The sequence below is a fragment of the Antechinus flavipes genome, chromosome 6, assembly GCF_016432865.1.
Source record: "Antechinus flavipes isolate AdamAnt ecotype Samford, QLD, Australia chromosome 6, AdamAnt_v2, whole genome shotgun sequence".
Lineage (NCBI taxonomy): Eukaryota > Metazoa > Chordata > Mammalia > Dasyuromorphia > Dasyuridae > Antechinus > Antechinus flavipes.
In genome coordinates this window covers 101,447,670-101,461,933 of record NC_067403.1, presented here as the reverse complement: position 1 = coordinate 101,461,933, position 14,264 = coordinate 101,447,670, and the positions used below count along the sequence as shown (strand labels likewise).

Here is a 14,264-nt window from a genome sequence, read left to right as displayed (position 1 = left end):
TTTTAACTGTGATTTCAGCTCTATAGTAAAGTCCAAAAGTATTAAGTGCTACATGCTAGGCACTGTCTCATACCACAAAGAAATGCAGACAACAATCCCTTCTTTCCAAAAAATCACAGTTTTAATAGAAAGCTGCCAATAAGGACTTTGCCAAAGTACTCTTTGAGAACTACCTAGGGGTTGTGAGAGCATCATTGCCTTTGCTGGGGTTACATGATAGGCATTCACAGGACTGAACCTAAACTGTTCTGACTCTCAGGTCTGTAGCTCATCCAGTAGACCAATCCAAGTCTTAACAGAAATTTTATTACTTCAAATAAAATACTGCTTAATGAATGTCACAGTTTAAGCAGAGGACAAAAAAAAATTGTATATATTTCTTTGCCACATTTAGTAAATGACAGATTAATTTTTTAAAATTCAGATTTTTTTTCTGATCTCTCATCCAGTAATCTTAATTATCTGGAACAGATTGTGTAACCACAAATCAAAAAGAATCTTAGAGCAACCAGCATATTATCACAAAAGCCATAGGTGACATGATATGTTTTAACACAGGTTAAATAAGTGTTTATTTACTTAAAATGATGAGCTTATTTACTCTTTCATTGTGCATGATTGATTTGAGATTAGTTAACTTCTGTGCCAAGTCCCAGGAAGCTAGAAGGAATTGGGAGTGAGAAAATGAAGTACTAAATGACTATTAATTAGGATTAATAGTTTCAGGAAGTAGGAGGGCAGAAAATTTTTTTTCTTAAGCCCTTAAAGCCTGGGGCAACTTTGTATTGAAACTAGTCCTGTTCACCTCAGTAGCATCCAAAGGTATCACTACATCACAGCAAAGTATGAAAACTAATCTTTGTAATGCTATTAAGTCACCAAAAAAAGATTAAATTGCCTACATTATACACTCTTCAAAATGTTAGAGAAAAGTTATAATCCTATTTATGATCTCTTAGAAACAAATATATGTAAATATTAAAATTAATATATATAAGATAAAATTTGATATATCAACCATGTTTGACAATATGCAACATTTCCATACCTTTAGTCTCTTACCTGTCAACTGATAACCTGAAACAAAATTAAACAAAATTCTGTTGTCCTTTAGTATTTTTCAGTATATCTGTGTATATATAGAAATTTATATATATACTTATGATAAAACTTAATGAGATAGTCTTCCAAAGCACATTTAATCATTTATCATTGTTCAGTTATCAATAATAGAATCTTTTTTGTCAAGATAAGTATTTGAACATACCATAGACAGTATGAATACAGCTATATCTCCAGAGCTTCATACTGTACCTCAATTCTGTTGTCTTATTAAATCTAGCATTTAATTTTTGCATAAATTTCTTTGAGTAAAGATATGTCTGCTTGGTATTCTTTTTTCCCCTTAAATCTCAACAAGGGAATATTTGTTGTTTATATTTTGTAGAAAGTGGCTCTCTCTATATAGTAATGGATTATTGTGAAGGAGGCGATCTATATAAACGAATAAATGCCCAGAAAGGTGTGTTGTTTCCAGAAGATCAGGTAACTTTATGTAGATGAATTGTCAAGAACATTCTAAATTTTCCATTACCACTACTTAAGATAATATTTCTTGGACAATCTGGTATCACAATTATATAATATCCTGTATGAAACTATTAACCTAATTGTGTGTGTGGATGGTAATTTTCTTGAGACAGTAGGTTTATAGCTAAGGAAAAGGACAGTCCCAGAGGTAGACAGAGTAAGCTCCTTATAGAAGAGATTGATTAGATCTTCCAGAGGATCTTACCTTGTTGACTAGATGCTGAAGAAAAGTTGAGGGCTCATGACTATAGAATTTTCAATTTAAAAAGAAAATCCAGAGTCCTTAAAAGAAACATAAGCAATTAATGTGCTAATTGTAAATCATTGTTACTCATTTTGCTTGGAGAGGAGGCTACGCCAACTTTTAAAAATTGTTACTTTACAAGAGCAGTGTGCCACTTGTTGATTGCCTGTTGTCTGGTTACTCATTGGTATCCATTTTTACAGTTGAAAAGTAATCCTAATCTAGAAATGTTGGATGAAATGAAACCAAAAAATACTTAATCAAAGCTAATGCTTTATGGTAAAATGTGAACAGTTTTTCAAAGTGAATCCATTTGATTATTTTTTGGTTTAGATCATGGACTGGTTTGTGCAGATTTGTTTAGCGCTGAAACATGTGCATGATAGAAAAATTCTTCATCGAGATATAAAGTCACAGGTATGTTGATATATTCTGCCTCTGAGAAAAGTAATTTTTAAACAAAATTATGCTAAATTTTAATTTACAGAGTATTAGAGACTATGTCTGTAGACTAGCATAGATTCTCAGGCTTTGCACATATGTAAAGCCTGTAGAATTCCCTAAGAAAATAAACATTTGAAAAATAAACTATGACTTTGAAAAGTTTCCATAGAAACTTGTTTCCATAAAGAAATTTCTGCTTTTAAGATGGATTGCTAATCACAATTTCAGATGATAAAGGTAATTCACATGCAACTGTTAACAAGTGCTTATTACCATTGACCATACCTCTAGAAAACAGTAGGATTGGCAAGATGATGATTTCTGGTTGATACTCATTAGAAAACCTTTTCAGCATTTCCATCTCCTCTTCTTTTTGCCATCCTCATCTTTACTGTTTTCTGTCTAAATTTACTTTTGAGGCTACCTCTCTTTGTCAATTTTCTTTTACATTTTCCTCCTTCAATTAGCAGGGCAAAAGACTCATATTTTAACAAATATTTTCTGTTTTTAAAAAAATCTTCTTTTCTTCATTACATTACTCTTTTTATTTACATGAAGTTCATTTTGGTTTGTGTTTAGTAAACTTTATGTGGTTTTCCTCCTCATAGTTGATGGCACTTGTGAAAAGGATTATTGAGTAACCACTCTAGCTCTTTGTTTATTCTAGAATATTTGCTTTCTCTTCACACATGGCAGCCATAAATTGAGGTTTATGTGGACTAGATCTAGACCAGAGCTGATCATTCTGAACCCAACCTTCATTCACTTGCATATTAACATTTGTTACTCTAAAAGAGTAACAAATTTTTTTTGTTACGATTTTTATATGTTTTCAGGTGAAGTTACTTATATTCTATTAAATCATTAATTCTTAATTTTTTTGTGTGTCATAGATTTTTGGCATTCTGGTGAATCTTGTGGCCCCCTTCTCAGAATGTTTTAAAAATTCATAATTAAAGGAAATGCAAAATTTCAGTTAGAAGCTAGTGAAAATAGATGATTCCCCCCCCCCCTCCAAGTTTATAGATCCCCAGAAATATTTCCACAGATCCCAGGTTAAAAAGAGTCTTGGAACAAACCCACTTTCTTGACTTTTCCTTTTTCTATTGAATTCTATTGAAAATTTTTCCATTTTCCAAGTCATTGAGTTTGAGACCTAGAAGTCATCTTCAATTTCATTTTGACTCATTCCTCATATTCAGTCCATTTCCAAGTCTTATTCATCCTGCCTCTATTACATCTCTCCTTTTCATGCTTTGATCTTTAGTTTCACTACAACCATCATGATTTAGGCTCTCAGTCATTTGATTGTTTTTCTGAATCTAATTTCCTTGCCAATTCACCCTCCACACAGTTGCCAAAATGTTCCTTAAACATGATCTGACCATGTCGTTTCTTTTCCAAGTAGCTTCATTGCCTCCTGTTGCCTCTAAAGCTAAAATATACATTCTCTCTTTGGATTTTAAAGTCCCTCAATATCTTGACTCCTACTTTTACTAAGTTTATTACATGTATTTCCCTTCTCCATAATTTGCTCTAGCCCAAGTGGCCTAATCGCTATATCTCTAACTTTATACAAGCTGTCTTCCAGATTTGGACTGTCTTCCCTTCATATCCATCTCCACCTAGCTCATTTATAAAACCTAGCTCAGTTACCATCTTATGGAAGAGCCCTTTCCTGATTCCCCAATTGTTAGTTTCTCTCCTCCATCAAAACATTGTATTTGTATATATATGCATAGATGTTTATGTAATGGATGTGTATTTTGTGTGTATGTATACATATATACACATGTATATGTATGTATTCACATATATGGAAGGAAAGCATTTTATTATCTGTGTACATGCTGTTTTTTTTTTTTAATTTCCTTTTTTTTAAAAATGTATTTTTATTTTTTATTATAGCTTTTTATTTACAAGTTATATGCATGGGTAATTTTACAGCATTGACGATTACCAAACCTTTTGTTCCAATTTTTCCCCTCCTTCCCCCCATCCTCTTCCCCCAATGGCAGGTTGACTAATATATGTTAAATATGTTAAAGTACAAATTAAATACAATATAAGTATACATGTCCTAACAGTTATTTTCTGTACAAAAAGAATCAGACTTTGAAATAGTGTTCTATTAGCCTGTAAAGGAAATCAAAAATACAGATGGACAAAAATAGAGGGATTGGGAATTCTGTGTAATGGTTCATAATCATCTCCCAGTGTAGCTGGTTTAATTCATTACTCATGCTATGTTTTCTAATAAAATGTGAAGTTCTTGAGGGCAGGAAATGCTTCATTTTAATCTTTGAATCCCTAGTGCTTAGCACAGTGTCTGACATATATCATAGATATTTAATAATTGATTATTGAGTTCAATTATTGAATTATTTGTATTATTCTAAAAATTCAGATTCTTTGATTTTTCTCATCTGATTGCATTTAGGTAAATATTTAAAATGAGACTTTTGTTTTTGACCCCAGTAATATAAAAATATCTTCCCTGAGGGGAACCACTATAATATCCTTTAAATGACATCCTTGTGTGAGCTACAGAGAACAGAAAGAAAGCAAAACTTTTTAACATACCTAAAGCACTAGGGCAATGAATAAATAATCAGTTTAAGAGCTATGTACTTTTATGCTTGGCTTATTCTTCTACATTGCAACTACTTAAAAATATTTTCTACCTAGGAAACAAAGACCTGTAGAAAAATTGATATTTCTCTGAGTGAAAACTTTAGTAGGATTCCCTAGGAATTTATATAAGTACTACTTTATTTAACATTTTTACATATGATCTAGATAACAAAATGCACAGATAGGAGTATGATGCCATACTATAGAAAGAGTGCTCAATTTGGAATGAGAAGGACTGGGTTCCACAGCCCTGGCTTTACTACTTAGCATCTCTGTAACTTAGTGACTCAATTTCTCTGATATCTCCATTGTCTTGTAAAATGAGAGGTTTATACAAGGTAATTTCTAATCATAGTTCTCTTGAGTTCTAAGTTTCTGTAGTTGTGCATATAAATTCTCTGTAAATGATATTAAGCCTTTTCAAACAAATGCCAACAAGGTGGTAAAGCTAAATTGAAAGATAGGAGCATGAAATACCTATGTTTGGAGCCCTTTCGGAAGCTATCTAGTCTAGTCTACTTTCTTATTTGTGAATTTCCTACATGTTGCATCACTCATGTGTAGTCCATTGGCATCTGCTTGTGTACATTTAGTGAGGGGAAACCCATTTCTTATGGGCTTAATTACAAGGTTTTTTCCAACAGCTTTAATTCTTAATATTCTAAAATTTGTTGCCATCAAGCTTTTATCTAGTGGTCCTACTTCTCTTGTTCTAAACAGGTTAAGTCTCTGGATATTTAGAAATATTCACCTTAAAAATTCTCTTCTCTTGTCTAAACAGTGCGACAGTGGGGGGAAATATTATTACTGTTTTCTGTGTTGTAAACATAAGCCTTCCAAAAACTGTTTTTATTAATTTATCGTTAAGTATTCTTATAGTAGATGTTGGTTTAGATATTTCTTCATCCAAATCTTTTTTGAAGTCTCAAATTATAGGCTTCTTGAACAAGGAATATTTCACATTCAGGATTAATCAAGACCCTAGAATTTAGGGAACAGTTCAATTAACTGCTTCATTGAATAGAACAATCTTTGTAACTTGAAATCCACTCTTGGGAGAATCACTATTTTTGACAACTCCCTTCAAGGATTTTCCTCTTTCTTTTCATAGGTTGATCATTATCCTAAGACATTCAAGTTCAATCTTCTTTGGACACCACTCTATTACTTCCAGGGAGTTCTTCCTAAGCTGATCAGAAAGAGAAGAATGGAACATTATTTCAGAATTGATAGTCAAAGGAAGACTAATAAGGATTTCTCTTTTAGCTTAGTCCAAAGGTTAAGCCTAGAATACTGTAAAATGCTTTCTTAGCATAAAAGGGACAGGCTTGAGCCACTTAGTGTGCTTCCTAACAGCAGGGCCCATACTTCTATAATGTTTTCTTTCTTTTTCTTTTTCTTTTTTTTTTAATATTTTCCCTCTCTTTTACAATTTCTTTACAAGCATTTATCTGTTTTGTTTCTTCCTCCTTCAATTGAACAATAACAAAAAAGAAAAAACTCCTAATAAATATGTATTGTCCAACAAAATGTTACCTTGTTAACTACATCCAATAATATCTCAGGAGATTATTAGGATCTAAATAAGTCCTCTGGAATTATCTTATATGATTTGCTTTAATGGCTTTAATCTTCTGGAGTCATTTAAGTTTTTAAAATTCCATAACTAGAAAATGAACATTCTAGATATATAATAGAATCTCAGAGTTGGAAGGGATATCAGAAATCATTTAATTTAATCTGCATTTGGACAAGAATGCCCCAAAGCATGTTTCATATAATAGCCACCCATTTTTGCTTGAAGATCTTCAGGGAAGAGAAATCTGCTGTCTGCCAAAGAAATCTGTTCTATTTTGAGATAACTTGAATTGTAAGGAAATCCTTTATGATAAAACTACATTTGCCTCATAGTTCTTTTTTCTGGGCCAAATAAAACAACCCATTTTCTCGTTTGTATTCCACTCCTCCAAACTTAAAGATAGCCTTCATGTCCCTACTTCAAACTCAAAGGTTCTTCACTTAATTGGTTGCTTAGGTCTGGATGCTCTATAACCAAGAAATATCTTAAAACTGATGCACTAAATTCTACATAATATTCCAGGATGGAGTACTTCAAGATTATCATCTGTTTAGTCTTGTGTCTCTCAATGAAACTTAAAACCAAATTAGTTTGGCTGCCATTATTATACTGAAGTAGCATATTGAGAGATGTCAGTTCACTAAAACTCAAAAGATCTCATTCAGACAAACTGCCGTCTAAAAATACTTTCCCATTTTATATTTCTGAATTTTTCCCCCAATCCAGTCTAATGTATCAATTCTATAAAAAATTAAAATAAACAAAAATCCCTTTGACTCCACCAGTTTCTTAAACTATCAACTTTTATTTAAACCTGCTTATTAAAACTTCTACTTTCCTGCCTTTTACTCACTTCTCAATCTCTTACATTCTGTCTTCCAGTCTCCCTTGAAACAAAATGTCCTTTCCAAAATTACCATGGTCTTTTAATTGCCAAATCCAATGGCCTCTCTCAGTCCTCATCCTTGATTGCTTTACATCACTTGGTAGTTAGCTACCCTTTCCTTGCAAACTTTTGATGATAATATTCTCTCTTGTTTTTTATTATATCTTGGTGGAATAATTATCCATAGCAGGTCCCTAATATGAATATACTTCCAAGTTGGTAGAGTCAAAGAGGTCTTTGTTAATTTTAATGTTTTATAGAACTGATGCATTTCTTTTAATTCTGAACTTAACAAACTTCAGATAAAACAAGCATTTTCATGTGCACAGTAGAACAGGAGAAAAAGGTTGTTCATAAAACTACAAACCCATATACAGTTTGCTTTTATTTTTAAATATATAATAAATTCATCATATTGATGTCAAAAGTTACTTTGCTTATTTATAATTCCTTCTATTCTGCTCTAAAGTATTTCAGAGTTGTTCAACTTTAATATATTGTTGTATAAATTTTCTTCTGGTTTTGCTCCCTTACAGCTCATATAATTCTTAGTGAGCTAGACATTTTTGTAGAACATTAAGAAATGAACCATTAAATAGGGAGAGATTGAAGATTGGTGGGGGAAAATAATGAAGTAATTATGGGATCGATCTGCTGGAGAAGACCAAGGCATAGAATGGAATTGGGGCATAAGTAAAAAAGGTTAACTTTGTTGAAGTGAAGAAAAGGCCACCTTCCTCTTTAAATTCTTTGTTTTTAACCATTTTCTATATTATTCTGTTTACATTTATGTTGTATGTTCTTATATATGTACTGTCCCTATTAGAACTTGGATCTCCTGCTAATAGGAATAGTTTCATTATTTGAAGTTCAATTTCCCGCTTAATATGTGTCACATAGTAAGAAGTGCTAATAGATGTGTGCTTGTTGTTTGATACATCAGATACTGTGGAAGTTACCAGTGATGGAAATAATGCAAGGTTAGACTTGTTTAAGGAATGAGTGGGAAAAAGATAGAGCAGCAAGGGATTTAAAAATAAAGGTCAGTGCGGTCAGTTGAAATGGTTAGTTCTTGATCAAGATTGAAAAGATCTCAGAATATAGTCTTATTAGAATGCATGAATGGGCAAAAAATATGACAGATCTGTTTGACTCCACCAGTTTCTTAAACTATCAACTTTTATTTAAACCTGCTTATTAAAACTTCTACTTTCCTGCCTTTTACTCACTTCTCAATCTCTTACATTCTGTCTTCCAGTCTCCCTTGAAACAAAATGTCCTTTCCAAAATTACCATGGTCTTTTAATTGCCAAATCCAATGGCCTCTCTCAGTCCTCATCCTTGATTGCTTTACATCACTTGGTAGTTAGCTACCCTTTCCTTGCAAACTTTTGATGATAATATTCTCTCTTGTTTTTTATTATATCTTGGTGGAATAATTATCCATAGCAGGTCCCTAATGTGAATATACTTCCAAGTTGGTAGAGTCAAAGAGGTCTTTGTTAATTTTAATGTTTTATAGAACTGATGCATTTCTTTTAATTCTGAACTTAACAAACTTCAGATAAAACAAGCATTTTCATGTGCACAGTAGAACAGGAGAAAAAGGTTGTTCATAAAACTACAAACCCATATACAGTTTGCTTTTATTTTTAAATATATAATAAATTCATCATATTGATGTCAAAAGTTACTTTGCTTATTTATAATTCCTTCTATTCTGCTCTAAAGTATTTCAGAGTTGTTCAACTTTAATATATTGTTGTATAAATTTTCTTTGGTTTTGCTCCCTTACAGCTCATATAATTCTTAGTGAGCTAGACATTTTTGTAGAACATTAAGAAATGAACCATTAAATAGGGAGAGATTGAAGATTGGTGGGGGAAAATAATGAAGTAATTATGGGATCGATCTGCTGGAGAAGACCAAGGCATAGAATGGAATTGGGGCATAAGTAAAAAAGGTTAACTTTGTTGAAGTGAAGAAAAGGCCACCTTCCTCTTTAAATTCTTTGTTTTTAACCATTTTCTATATTACTCTGTTTACATTTATGTTGTATGTTCTTATATATGTACTGTCCCTATTAGAACTTGGATCTCCTGCTAATAGGAATAGTTTCATTATTTGAAGTTCAATTTCCCGCTTAATATGTGTCACATAGTAAGAAGTGCTAATAGATGTGTGCTTGTTGTTTGATACATCAGATATTGTGGAAGTTACCAGTGATGGAAATAATGCAAGGTTAGACTTGTTTAAGGAATGAGTGGGAAAAAGATAGAGCAGCAAGGATTTAAAAATAAAGGTCAGTGCGGTCAGTTGAAATGGTTAGTTCTTGATCAAGATTGAAAAGATCTCAGAATATAGTCTTATTAGAATGCATGAATGGGCAAAAAATATGACAGATCTGTTTTACTTGTTCAGTTGTCTCAGTCATGTCCAAGCCTTTCATGACCCCATTTGGGTTTTCCTTGGCAAAGATAGTGTGCCATTTCTTTCCTCAATTCATTTTACAGATGCAGAAACTGAACCTGATGGGGTTAGGTGATTTCCCTCGGGTCCAACAACTGATTAGTGACTGAGGCCAGATTTGAATTCACAAGATGAGTTTTCCTGACTCCAGATTCAGCCCTCTAGCTACTTCACTGTTAGCTGTTCATGAGTTTTACTGGGCAAATATAAAGGAATGAAGGCGTACTTGAATTAAAAGCTCATAAGCCCTGTTTGTCAATATGGCTTAGGGAAAAAAGGTTTTAAATAATTTTACTTCATTCTTCTGTGAATTCATTGGCATATTGTGTTGTTTAGACCAAAAATGTTGTGAAAGTAAAATGGGAAATATTTTCCTTTCTTTATAGAAAATCATAGAATATCTATACCTAAATAAGGCTGAGGAATTTCTCAGCTCAGGAGCAAATCTTACATATTGGAGATTAAATAAAGTTAATATCCATCTAAAAGAAAGAAATTTATTTGTGCTCTAAGAAAACAACTGCTTCCAGTTAGAAGTTTCTTCCTCTCTAGGAAATGGTACTTTATGTTGCTAACAGGACATGATTTAGGTCATATATCCCCCAGCTTCCTAAAATGTGGTTTGTAACCCCATTTGGAGTCTCCTATCTGAATATGGAGGTCAAGAAGTTAAGATTTATATCAGTAATTATTTGATTTGTATTTCTTTATATCTGGGGCAATGTTAAAATTTCTTGGGCAAAAAGAAGTCATGAATGGAAAAAAGTTTAAATAAAATAGAGCAAATAAATAGCTTTCTGCTTCATTAAAATGAACCAGTAGTATTTTGCTGTATAGTGTAAGTTGGTTACTGAACTCAGCTTTAGAGTTTTTTCCCTTTTTTTGAAGGTTATGGAATTTCCCATTTCTTGAGTTGAGTTGTAATTCTAATATAAGAATGTGTGAAGAAATTGTATTACCTTTTCACTTTTCATTTGCATTTGAACTATTTTCAAAATAAGGCTTCAGCGTTCAAATGTATATATTATGAGAATAACATTTCATAATGAAGAAGAACACAAATCAGATCTGGAAACTTTAGGGTCACTTTTTAACTCTGCTTAATTAATGAAGCAGATGATTTACTTTGCATATCTTTGTAAATGTTTTTGCTTACTGAAAATTAAAAATGTTTGTCAAAAGAAAGGTTTTCTCTGGTTTAGCTCTATACCTGGATATTTATCAGGTTAATGGAGATTAATCCAGTTCTGTGGTTGATACAGCCTGGGAAACAGGGTAAAACCATTATGTTAAATATACTAGAAAACTGAAAATAGTCTTTGAGATATATTTCCCTGACAAGTACAATTCTATACTTGAGTCATAAGATTGAGTTCCTTTTTTTTTTTTTTTTTTTTTTTTTTTTTTTTTGGCTAAAGCAATCGGGATTAAGTGACTTGCCCAGGGTCATGCATCCAGGAAATGTTAAGTGTCTGAGGTCGGATTTGAACTGGGGTCCAGCACTCTATTCACTATACCATCTAGCTGCCCCAAGTTCATTTTTTTAAAATAAAAGTCTTACAAAGAAAAGTTGTTTAATCTTAATGATTAAATAGCCCTTTAATTCTGTAGACTATAGATTTATCTAAAGATTTTTAAAATTGATATCTAATAGTACTTTTTTCCCTTCTCTTTTAGAACATTTTTTTAACCAAAGATGGTACGGTACAACTGGGGGACTTTGGAATTGCTAGAGTTCTTAATAGGTAATATATTTGCTTTGAAATTAATTGAGTGCTTCAGTGGATATGTGATCCCATTGTGGATAGATTGAAAACTTTCTACCCCTTCTTGTTCTATAAGATTCCTGTTAATGCTGATTCGTAGACCTTCCACAGATTTGGAAGCTGCTATCATGATGAGAGTGTCAGGGCCAATTCTTCACCACACTTCTAGGCCTGCCTTTCTCCTGATTCTTCATATCCTGGATGCTACCTTTTTGGGACTTGATTGTGGTTCATAATAATAGGCTTCAGCCTGGGCATGCTCCTGTGTGTGTCTCTCCATGGGCTTTTGGGTCACCTTTAATTTTTATTCTTCAGAAATTTGATGATACTTAAACATGAATGAAAGGTAATAGTTCATGTAATCATTTTAAGTGTCTTAAATATCTTATCACACTGATAATGTTCTCTTTTTATTCTAGTACCCTTGAACTAGCTCGGACTTGCATAGGAACACCATACTATTTGTCACCTGAAATCTGTGAAAACAAACCTTATAATAATAAAAGGTAACTAAACGTGATGTGGATTTTAATTGAACTATCTTATACCATTTATTATTGCATTAGCATACAAGATCCTGCAAAATGCCTACCTGAGTAACTCTGTCATGGTATTTTATCTACTTGAGGGTATTGCATAGAAAGTGGGAATGAGAAAAATTCCAACACCATGAGCACCATTGTAAAGAAGGCTTCTTACACAAAGCCACTTAAATAGTCTGATCAGTGATTCATGAAAACATCGCTGGTTTTAGTTTGCGTAACTGGACAAACAAGTACTTCTGTTCTTTCCTTGACCAAGGAAACCATCACTTCCCTAAAGCAAAGAACTTCTATTTGAGGAGCCAACATGGAGCTATGGCAGGAAATTTTGTGTCATAATTGTCTTATAGGTACAGAGAAGGTTTTTCTTTAATTGTCAATTATCATTCAACACTTCTTATCCTTTCTATGTCAAACCACTTGAGCAAAATCTCCTTTCACTCTCAAACGGTCACCAAAACAAAAGATTTTAGGACCTGGGAAAAGGAAAAGAGTGATAATATATGTATATGGCAGCTGTTTACTTTTTTGTGAGGAGAGAGATAATCAAGACAATCCCAGTTTGATTTCATTCCTCAGTTCTATAACTGAGAATATGGCTTCTAGCTCTTTAATTTGGTCAAAACAAGTGCTGTAAAGAAATTATCAAAATGGAATCATTGTGAAGGGATTTGATTTGTAATTCTTGAGTCAATAGCCTTTTAGTTGGTATCCCTTTTCCAGTTTTCTTTTTTCCTGATGCATTCTGCACAAAACTGTCAATTTGGTATTTTTAAAACACATATCTGTCATTCTCCTGTCCAAAAAACTTTTGTGACTCAATATTGTAGTCTTTAATAAAAAAAGTCAACATTCTCAGCCTTACCTCCAAAACATAGTTTCTTTCCAGCTTTATTACGTATTGTTGTTCTTTATTATTCTGGATACTAATCTAGTCTACTAGCTGTCCCCATACACAGTCCATCTCCTGCTTTTGCACAGGTGGCCAGCCCCAAAGGTGGAATCTATTTCTTCTTTACTGTCTTGTAAGAATTCCTAGCTTGCTTAAAATAACACGACTCAGGAGACTTTACTAATTTCTCCCCTTTCTTCTAAGCACTGGTACTCTTCTCCTTATGAAATTGTTCTATATTGCTTTTACATATTCTCTGCATTTATTTCATTGTGTGCCCTTTTCTGTTGCTCAGTAGAATGTCATTTCTTTGTCTGAGCTACTTTTTATTTCCTTTGTATCACAATTACTTGAATACAGTAGATGCCTAATGTTTGTTAAATTAAGAGATGGCAGTTTTTTCTTTGCTTTTAAGCAAAGATATACACAGCAGACACCTCTGAATTTTAATGTGATTTCTGCCACTATGACATAGTATGAGTCAAAACTTTTTTCATTGAATTTCATTTTTAAGATAGGAATCTTGAGTGAATTAACGTTTTGGAAAAATCTAGAATACTAATTGTTTCTTAATTTGTGATAAATGCTTTTATAAATAAATACTATATCATAGCTAAAATTTAAAAATATATTATTAAATTTCAATTTTATGGTTTGATAAAGTAGCTTTAAAATTAATTGCCATTTGGATTAGGAATTTATAATGTGCTTTCCTTACAATGGGAAAGAAAATCATTGAGACATAATAATCCGAGGATAGATTTTATTCTATTCTATTTAAATCTGGCCCTGAATAAAACTGCTCCTTATATTTGGTTCAGAAGTTCTTAATATCATTATGCTGTAATATTTCACATGGCATTTGGAATTTTAAATAAAATTACCATTTTAAAAAATTTTAAATCTATGTGGCAGTTTTGGATTTTCTTCATTTTTCTTCATAAAACCTACAATACTTGAAATTTAAGGTTCTTGCATTCAATTCAACAAACATTATTAAATGTATGTTATTATTGTTTGTCTTTGATTCTTGAAGAGGACCATGACATCAGGAAGGTGAAGTGAACTCAATTTAAGTGACAGAAGGCTGTGCTAGATATTATAGATAGAGACAAAAAGCAAATAGTCCCCTCCCTTCAAGGAGTTTCCTATTCTTCTGGAATGCTGTTTTGTTTTTAACCATAATTTTTTAAAAATAAAATTTTACCACCTACATAT

At 32.3% G+C, this 14,264-nt stretch overlaps 1 protein-coding gene across 8 annotated transcripts in view; it reads left to right on the top strand.

Moving 5' to 3' along the window:
* Window positions 1–14,264, top strand: part of NEK1 (NIMA related kinase 1) — a 155,588-nt gene that overhangs the window by 18,947 nt on the left and 122,377 nt on the right. For all 8 annotated transcript variants that reach the window (XM_051966368.1, XM_051966366.1, XM_051966365.1 and 5 more), the window contains exons 5-8: window positions 1,448–1,545; window positions 2,168–2,251; window positions 11,524–11,591; window positions 12,032–12,118. In XM_051966368.1, coding sequence (XP_051822328.1) covers window positions 1,448–1,545; window positions 2,168–2,251; window positions 11,524–11,591; window positions 12,032–12,118 — 337 coding nt within the window. The remainder of the gene's footprint in view (window positions 1–1,447; window positions 1,546–2,167; window positions 2,252–11,523; window positions 11,592–12,031; window positions 12,119–14,264) is intronic.